General features: G+C 42.9%; 1 protein-coding gene across 1 annotated transcript in view; it reads right to left on the bottom strand.

The window, feature by feature from the left end:
• LOC104389013 (SH3 domain-containing RING finger protein 3-like) overlaps nucleotides 1-10,174 on the bottom strand; it is a 50,456-nt gene that overhangs the window by 4,125 nt on the left and 36,157 nt on the right. The window contains exon 7 of the mRNA XM_009997955.1: nucleotides 6,502-6,839. Coding sequence (XP_009996257.1) covers nucleotides 6,502-6,839 — 338 coding nt within the window. The remainder of the gene's footprint in view (nucleotides 1-6,501; nucleotides 6,840-10,174) is intronic.

Genomic DNA, 10,174 nt, shown 5'->3' with positions numbered 1-10,174 from the left:
CAGGAAGCAGGTGAGGGCTTCCACAAGCTGCTCTGAGCTCCCCATACTTGAGGGCAAAGACCAACCATGTAGCTCCACTGACCTGTCAAGGATTATGTTCCTTCAGAAAAACACCTGCTCTTGGCCACGTTAAAAGCATTCAAACTGTCCCCAAATGGTGCATGCTCAGCAGAGGCCTGTATGAGCACTGAATGCAAAATCTCTGCTGATTCACACTCCAAGATGTTTTAGCTCTGAAGGACCTCAGAGGTTGCATTTCTCTTCCTTTCTCAGGAAAAGGCTCCTCTCATGTTTTTCTCTCAGGACACAGATTTGATGTCAGACTTCTCCACTGCTGGCTGTTGTGGCATCCTTGGATTGGGCACTATGTCCTTGGAGGGGACTGTCCTGAAAGGATGGGCAGTAGCCTGGGGATGGTCCTCAGTGCCCAAGTGGACACGGAGAGCCTGTGAGTAGTATCAGCAAGGATGGGGATCCTCAGGCATTTGGAGAGTGGAACAAGGCAAAGGGAAGGGCTGGAGGGAGAGGGAGGCTGATGGGAGAAAAACTGGGAGCTGAGGAAGAAATGGGACCTTGATGAAAATGGAAAGCCCTGACAGAAGGTGTGGATATGGCTGCTGAGGTAGGGCAGCTGTGCTGAGCTGAGTCTGGGAGAGCAAAAAGCCATGGTGGGAGGGAGCCTGGGGCTGGGACATGACATCTTGTGGGGCAGGAGACTGCATGGGTAGAGGCTGGCACTGGGGCTGCTGGTGGGAAGGAGACACTGTCAGCAATTATCTCACTGAGAGCTGGGAATTGTTTTGTCATCATTGTCTCTCTGCTATCAGCAGAGACCTGGGAATCCCACTGTCCACTCTCTTCATAGCACTTGTCCTCGCAGCCAAAAGAAGCACCTCTCCCACCCAGCTCTCCCTTTGCTGCTGACCTGGAATGTGCAGTTAAGACTCGTCACCTCAAATAGATGTTACATGATGGAAGTTCTACTTTTGTTTCCTTTAAAAAAGCAAAATGATTAAAAATGTCATTTATGTAGATGCTTGAAGACATGCACTACCTTACCAGAACAGGAGTGTTTCACACCCATGCATCTGAAGTGAAGAACCAGGCAACTACAATTGCCCATTACTTCACTTCTGCTTGCATGCAATATGTTTCATTACATGATTAGATGCTATTTTTCCCACAGGATGCCTGCCCCATTTAGTGTACAAAATGTCCTGCTCTGGATGTGAGTCAGGGCTCTCACATGAAAGAGAAGTGTGGCTGCCAAAGCCACCCCATCTTTTGCAGAGATTGGAGGTTGTCTAGTAAGTGACCACAGCAAAATTCGAAGTAGTGCAGGTGTGGGGAAAGTGGCTTCTCTAACTCCTCCAGCTGCCAACTCTTGTGCCCAAAAATTTCCACACAGTGAGACTCATCTCCCTCACCCTAACTGCATAGGAGTCAGTTGTCTGGACTAAATTACTCACACAGGCTCTCTCTGTCAGCAGGTACAGACAGGCAATGAACTGTATTGATAAGAACTAATCAGTAATTAAGGGCTTGGCTCAGACCTGGACACTGAGGGGGGAAAAAACCTCACCAAAATACCAAGTGTGTGCTCAGTGAGTAAGTATTTGCATCCAGGACACTGATGGATCTAGAGAAACTTGAGAAAACAAATGTACAAAGAGGCAAATTAGATCTGCAGGGCTAACCTCCAATCTGGTTCCATTTAGAGTTCTTGAGTTTGGCTGCTTAATGCAGGTTTCTGTTTGTAAAACTATCGTGCACCAAGAACAGATTTCAGGAGTCCAGTGCTGTGACTCCAACAGATCCCTTGTCTTCTAGTTTTGTGTGGGATAGCTAGAAAGTGAAAATGAGGCATTTAGCCCAGTTAACCACTGTTCTTCCTTACTGGCAGAGCTCTCTTTCTTCATCCTTTTACTGGCAGATTGCAGAGATCTGCAAATCTCCTTTGCATGCCACAGGCTAAAACCTGCTTTGCCATATTGTGGTGCCTGAATCAGCAGCCTTAGGAGAATAAATCTGAGTTGCATCCTTTCCTCTTCTGCTGGAAATATGGAATAATTCAATTTCTGAGATGGTTAATTCTAGTTTCTCAGCCCTAAGGCAGGTATCCTTCATTAGAGAAGCACTTAACTGTGCGCATACATTTCACTGCTCAGTCAGAACTTACTTCTGGGGTCATTTCTCCAGTATCACTTTCCAGAAAAGAAAAAAAAAAAAAACACACCACAAAACAAAACCCTTCCTTTGCTTTCCCTTTTGGCAAAGAAGATATACGTGCACAGCAAAATTGAAGTCAATGGGCATTAAGCACATGCTTGAACGCTTCCTTGAACTGGGAGCTCAGTTTCTGATGTGGCAGTGATTTGTAGAATGGGTGCATGGAAACATGGAGGGGTCTATTTTAAAGACCAAACTCAGTGCTCCCATCTTACTCCACAGCACTGTTGCAGTTTACAACTTGCTTGAAGACTCCACAAAAACCATAGAAACGTGGCACAGATATGCCAGTCGTGACAGTAACCCTGGATACAACTGCTTTATCAGGATATAACATGGCAGAATTAGTGCCAGTTACTATAAAAGAGCCAACAAAGCGTGACACGTTTTACTCCAGTTTGCATCTGGGAACAGTGCCAGGCAGCAAGGGGAACATGACTCACGTGCGCGCTCAACTCTCCCGTTTTGCTCCTGTGTACATTCATATTTTCTGGAAGGGGGTGGCAAGGGAAGTAATTTCCTTTGGTACTGTTAGGCAGACAGCACACCCCACTCCCACGTGAACTGACAGCATCAGTGGGGTCTGGGCAAGTCTCTGGCTGACCACAGAGCTTTCCTGTACTGGTCCTGTTTCATGCACCAGCAGAAACTGGATGGAGCAGTAGGTGGAAAAGAACATGTGGGGCACACACAGCTTGATGGGGTAGTCACTTGCCAGTCAATCACTACAACATGAAATAACAAGCACATCACCTGGGAAATTTCTTCACTCTGTTGCTTGGACTGCTGGATGCTTTATGGCAGAGAGCAGCTGAAGGAAGGTGGATTTATAAACCAATGGTGTGAAGCTATACCCATAAGGCAGAGAGAGGCACTAACTATCCCAGCAAACCAGATAAATAGCAAGGCTAAATGACAGGAGAGCTAGGAGCAATCACCTTTCTAATCCAGACAACCAGGTTTTGGAATAGCAAATAATTTAAAAATAATTGTTTTCATTGCTCCCCTATGCACAAAAAATGAAAGAGAGCACGAACATCAGCAGCATCTCTGAGAGGGTGAAGCTCACTTCATCTTCCTGTCTGACTGGCTGCAGCTCCCACGAACTGCGCAGAATAGGCAGCAGAACAGGCAATTCTTCCCTTAAATAGTGAGACTCAAGCTGTGAGAAATCAGAGCCCTTTAATGCTCCTCTGATATGGCAAGTGGCATGACCTCTCAGGTTTGATCAGTAGCCTGGAGGTGGTGAGTGCTGGAGCTACAAGCTAACCTCTCTGGGAGAAGCAGTGGTGCTCTGCTGCTTGCACAAGCCTCCTTTTGAATGCCGTAAATATTAAGGAATGTGCTACTTCTTCCAACCTTTCAGTGCTCTGTCTCTCTGCGCACAGTTGGGCGTTGGGAGACAGAAAGCCAAGTACAGCTAAGTGCACTGAAATGCTTTGCAGCTTTTTAAAATTTCATCCAGCATCTGAATCTGTTTATCTAACCTTTTTTTCCCCTCTCCTCCCTTTTCTTTCTCAGGGAATTGCTCCTACTGTGCGGATGAAATGCACCAAAATGCAAACAAGCAAAATAGGGAGCTGAGTGACGTTGAATGCCAGTTCCTCCATTGCCAGATGTGAAAAGAACAAGTGGTTTGAAAACCATAATTTGTTTAAAAAAATAAATAAATTTGCTACTTCTGAGCAATTTGATGATTTAATGAGCACAGATGGATGTGGGATGAATTTCTAGGAGACAAGCGTTTAATGTATCTGCTCAGATTATTCCAGGACTAAGCATTATCCTTCCTAGTGCATGAAGGTAATTAATATTTCCCATTATGGGCATGAAAAAACCCATATGATCAGTTAAGGAATGCAGATACACCAGTGATATGGAAGTTAATTCATAAATCAATTAGAGAATGTTGCCTGCTGTGTATAATTAGGGTTACTTCAATTATAGCTTATTTTCGGATTTAAGACTCAGGAATTAAAATGCTTAAAATTCAAGTAAGTTCTTTACCACCATAGACTGCAATTGGAAGGATTTACTCAGTTGTAGCAGTTTAAATCTATTTACTCCTGATTCCAGCATGGCTGAGCAGACACAGCTAACCCATGTCCCTCTGGTTCTATTCTACCACATAAAACTGTAATCAGTTAAATCCTTTACTCTTTGGACCCTCCTGAGGTGAACTGAGAAACATCTAGGATATGGGACTAGACCTGGCATATTATATAATGTGTCTGGGCTTCTCTGCAGTAAAGCTTTGAGATCAGCACCTCTACAGCCAGCTCTGGGGATGTCAGGAGATGTTCATCCCAGCTTCTTTTCATGGCTACATCTAACTAAAGGTGCAGCATTCCACTGATTTAGTTACACTGGTGCTGAATCTGGTTTATATTGATTTAGCTTTTCTTATAGCATTAATCTAAACTGATGTGGACCAAATTAAATGCACCTAAATAGGGATTGGTTTTTCACTCCTTTACTAAATTGCTTTTCCATGGATTTTAAGTATAAGAGACTACTGTGATAGTCTGCTCTCACTGTCCTCATTACAATGCTGAAGGACTTGCCTGTATTTACTTCTGCTTCAAGTTTAATAGCAGCATCCCTTTTAGACAAAATGCCTAATCTAGAGTTAAATATTGCCATGTCTGTCCTTTCTGCAGCCTTTTACAGGCTGTTGCCAAGCCTCTCCTAAGCCACCAGATATAAAATGTGTATAAGAGCTCCCTGTATCACTGACTGCAAGTATACTGTTCTAATATCACACCTTTCTTATAGTGCTTCATGTAAGCTACTCCACTTTACCTCAGATTTGGTTCTTCTGAAATATACTGTTACTCTATGTGATTCTTACCAACATGTTGAATTAGCTCTGTATCAGAGGATTTGCTCTCTTCATCAGCTACTTCCCACTTCAATCCTCTGTTTGCAACAGTGAAGGCATTATGTTGGACAGTGTGCAGGTCCAAGACCCGGCTCTTCTTAGGCTACACTACATATGTACACAATAATTTTCTAGTGATTTCTGATCTAGAGCTAGATTTGATTACAGTGAATCAGATTTCAATTCACTTAGTATATGCTCTGTCTGTTGTGTACTCTGCAAGACGTTCTATGATAACAAACCAGATACCTAAGAAAAGTTTAAGTATGTTACAGTGTCGCTGTTACCTTCCCAACCAATTTTCAACGTGCATTCAGTAAAACACTCTGTAAGGTATGGACTGCCCTTATTATGCCCTATGTCATCTGCTCCATGACCCTAAGGGGACTCAGGGTCAGGTGGCTTGCCCAGTCCATGCCCTTCACCCTCTTTCATTCACTCAAAAATAGTTTATTTCAAACTTCTGGAACTTCACTATCAATAAAAAATGGTTTTAAATATAAACTCCAGAGAGTGCCCTAGGGTGCTTTTTGAAAATTCTTTGATGCTTTTGTTAAAAATGTGTTCTCCTCGGTTGCTTTTTGAGTAGAAAGCATTTCAATAGCCTTGTACCAGTGCATTATCTGCTCCCTTCCCAGTCTTCAAGCTGCAGTTGTGTAGAAAATGCTTAACTGAAGCCATTTGACTCTGCATAAGGAGACCTAGCTCTCTTCTGTACCCCTGTTTCTAGTAAGTTCTCTCTCTCTCTTCATCTGCTTTTGTGTTTTGGTGTTCCCATTCTACTCTTTTTGGGTTTACAAGGTCATTTATTCTTAGGTAAAAAAGTGCAGAGCAGGCTGTTGAAAGGAAGTCCAGAATCACTGGTACATTCCTCTCCAGAAATGAGCTACAATTTTATTATCAGGTCACTGAAGATGGGATCTGTAAGTATCCTAAACAAGGAGAATTTGAAACAGTCTTTGGTATGGCAGAACAGGCCAGGAAGGGCTTTGATGAGCAAACACATCACTCCTGTTGAACCCAGGCAGGAAGTGCCACATGACAACTCTACAGGTTTATTAAAACATGTAAGTTACCCTAAAAAAAGTGGCCTTTGCCTTAATGCTGAGAAAGCACTGCTGTCCTCCATATTTAGACCAAGGCTGTATGGTGTCATGGGCAGGTGCTGCTCATCACTTTTAAAATCAATGAACATTAAAACTGCACTGTGAGTCAAACGTTTTTCAATGGGCAGATGCATGGAAGCCCTGTCTTCCTAAGAGACAGCTGATCCACCTGCAGTTGATCCACAGAGCAGCAAAACTGCAACAACCCCTGAGCAGGTTAAACTTGCAGCCCTCCTGCAAATGGTCCCTGAGGAGGCAGCTGATCTCAGGAGATACACAGCTTACCTTTCCCGGGGCAAAGGCTTGGGCTCTGGCCGAACAGCTGCCATGGAAGAGAGGGGCTGCCTGGCAGGAGAAGGGATGGAAAAATTCAAATCCAAGGAGCCTGTTTTCCTGTGCAGAGGCTCCAGCCCCATGGCTCCTTGCATTTCACTCTCGATAGGGCATGAGCCAGCCCTGCCGTGGCTGGAGAGGGAGGAGAGCTCAGGTCCCACCGCCCCTTGCAGGACTCCTTCAATGGCTGCCTGGGCATCGTGCGTGGGGGACACGGAAGGTGGGGAGCGCGACTTCTTTTTTGTTGATGCTCCTGCTAGAAGTTTCAGCAGCCCACTCTTCTTCTCCTTCTGCAAAGGAACCAAACAAATACGGGCAGTGAACAGATACACCAACTCTTTTATTTTTTCTTTTGGAAAATCTCCACGTATGTGGCAGAAAACCTCCCAAAGCTGCCATGACTAGAGGTGGATCTAGGAAGAACTTGAGCTTTTGGTAATGAAGATCCTATCAAAATCACTCCCCATCCTGCAGGGCTTGAACTTTGTCAGCAGAGAAAGGACCTAATATACTGCAAAGATCATCTCCATCTTTCAAGTCGACCCAGGCTGTGATCCTGTGCCTTTTGAAAGAAATAGTGCAGTAATAGTGGGACAGCAAAAGTACAAAACTTCCCATGCAAAGTTTGCTATCAAAGTGCTGCCCTTTCTCTTCCAGGAGAATCTTGTGCCTCAGTAGAGAAGCTCCCCAAAAGTAACAAGTCAGGACCTATGGCTAAAAGCCTCTGCTGGGAAGCACAAGGGTCTTAGGAGAGATTTCAGATCCCAGCTCATTGCAAGAGGAGTGCTCATCATTACTGCCTTGTTTAATACCTGATGCAGATTTACTGTAGGGAGAATGGAGACGCAGGACAGTGGCTTAAAAGCTCTTTCCAGTGCATGCTCCCCTTCACATCCTGCATCATACAGCTGGACCTATTTGCATTTCCCTCCCAGAAGTAGGTCACTTCTCATGCATTAAGGTAAAGGTATCACTTCAGTGTTCGAAGACGGACCACAAAATTTGCAGTTGCCAATTGTAGCAGCAGTGCATGGGAGGTTTCAAAGTTCTGCAAGGATTTCTGACATGGACGAATGAAAATAGCATTAACCCTTCAGTTAATTCAGTTAACCCTTTCAGTTACTTTGAGAAAAAAAGTTCACCCTGCAGTACTGAAGAAACACATTTGAGCTTGTGAGTTTTACAGCAGCGTGAGAAATCCTGCTGTTACCTCAAGCACACACAAATATCATGTATTATGTCCTTAAGCTAGAAAGAGGTAGAGGGTTTTGGTTAGAGGGATTGTAAGCAGAAGCTTGCCATCCTACAGTACATGCTGCACAGTGCTGGGCTAGAGCTGCAACCAATGATGCTGTGTAGTAAATTTTCCATTTTTTAAGGACACAAGAATTTTTGCAAAAGTTCTGTTTGATTTTTTCCTCTTTTGTCAGAAGTGCAAGCCATTACCCAAGACTGTCTTCAGAGACTCAGAGATGTGAAGATTAGCTGTATTTGATAATTTGTTCTATAAGAGGATCCCAGGGGATAAAAAAGAACCCAGCAACAGCAATACTTATGGAACAGAAACTATCTCACTGTCTTCAAGCAGGAACATTCTTTGGAAATATAAGCCAGTAATTTATTTATTCTCTGTAGACAAAATGTCTCATTCAAACTTTAAAATTATGCTCTTTTATGTGCTGACTGCTAAAGTAATTTCTCAAAGCAAATTTAAAGAACAGGAGTGGTACAATAAAATAAATATAAGCTTTTAGAAGATGCTTGAATTTGCTACAGTAAATGAACTTGAAGTATCTGATACCTCTACTCCCATAGTCCTTGCTTACACTCCTTTGCTGCCACAGACTGGTGAGAAAATAGAAACATCTCAGATGTTAAGACATGGAAGAGCTAAAACGAAGCATAGTTGTTATCACACACACAATGCCCACTGATTTTTGAGGAGCAGTCTGAACTGTGGTCCCAGATTCCTGTCTCCTGCGTATCACCAGTTCCAACTATATGCTCTGTTTAAAATGCCACTTGTCACTTGTAGGATGAAAGAATCCATCCTGCCAAGATGTTCATCCAGGCAGAATCCATAGAAGCTGAGGGAGGCTGGCCATATGGCCCCATCAGGTCAAAAATACTAAATAAATTTCCCTGGAAACAATAGAAAAGCAGGCAAAAAGCCTCTGAGAAACATCTTGTTTTCCTGATGGGAAGGGACTGTTGTGGGAACTGCAGTCGGTGTGAATGCTGGAATTCACCTGAAGCACCAGAAAAAAATTGTCAGTGTTTCTCTCACCCTCTAATTAAGAAATATCACTGCTGTCATCAATATATCAACTGTTAAAGCTCTTCATGAAATTGCAAAACCCTCTTTTCCCTCTGGTCACTGAAACAATAGCTCTAATGATGCCAGCACACTGTGTCAATATGCATTTAAAGGTGTCTAAAGGTCAGTGACAGAATACAATAGCCATTGTGGGCTCTGGAGAAATGGCTGTTGTGCAGCAGTGAGCACTTTGAGCCCCTTTAATTGGCAGCTTTGCACATGCAAAGTAACTATGTGAACCAAAGCCCTGTATAATGAACAATTAATATTCCTGTGTGGTAGCAGCTTTTCTAATTTTTGCTTCTAATTTAAATACCTTGGCAAATTTTCATTAGAAAAACCTTGTGTGACACAGACCATTTAAAGCATAGAAGAAAAATCTTGGGAAAGAAGAAGACACTTCTATATATATTCACACCCATCTGCACATTAAAAAGCAGATGAGTCTGACAGTCATTTAATGTTGTTTACAAGAATGGCTTTCACTCTATGTGGTAAGCCCTGGCAAAAATTTCTATACTCGAGCTACTATCCCTCAGATAACAGAAAGCTATAATGAACTTGCTGTAGTTTGTTTTACTTTAACAAAATAAATAAATAAATAAAATAATCTTAGTCCTTCTTAGTCCATTGAGCATTTTACTAAACTTTGAAGGCTAAGATCTGTGTTCTCTAAACAGAGAAGATAACTTACTTCAATTTCTAAGCCTGCTAGTCAGAACCTGAGGAGTTCCATCCTTCCCATCCTAGCCTTGAACAAGATATTTAGAGGTGAACTGATACTATCCACTTCAGGACATTAGACATTACATCCGGCTCTTCTCCCTCTGAGCCTGGCAAATGCTTTCAGCCTTCTGGTATCACGTTGCCAGATACTCTGGCGATGCTGCTCGGAGCCCTTCAAGCAAAACAAGGACTGTCAGGAGCTGATAATTTACTGTGATAATTTTCTCTCATGAGAAACAGATTGGTTTGAACCTTCTGTGATCAGCAGTTCAACCTAAACCCCTTCATGCCTCCTCCCCCATCTGTACAACGGGACTAAGTTAAAACTCCTCCTTGTGTTGTGGGAATTTGTTAATGACTCCTGTGTTACAAAGCTCTGTGTTTCTTTCAGAGCATCCGGTATTTTTCCATACCTTTAACATTACAAAAAAAGAAAGAATATTTGGAATGGGATCTTAGTATGCTTTCTGAGTAGAGATTTATCACAAATGTCCAGTATAAATTAATGTAATAGTTACTGTAATAGCAGCCATCCTTCACAAGAAATTAACGTAATATCTATATGGCCATCCAAGACAGTCC

This window comes from Chaetura pelagica, unplaced genomic scaffold (genome assembly GCF_000747805.2).
Source record: "Chaetura pelagica isolate M959 unplaced genomic scaffold, ChaPel_1.0 scaffold123, whole genome shotgun sequence".
Classification (NCBI taxonomy): Eukaryota; Metazoa; Chordata; class Aves; order Apodiformes; family Apodidae; genus Chaetura; species Chaetura pelagica.
The sequence above is the reverse complement of the archived record's forward strand: the minus strand, read 5'-3'. Positions and strand labels throughout refer to the sequence as shown.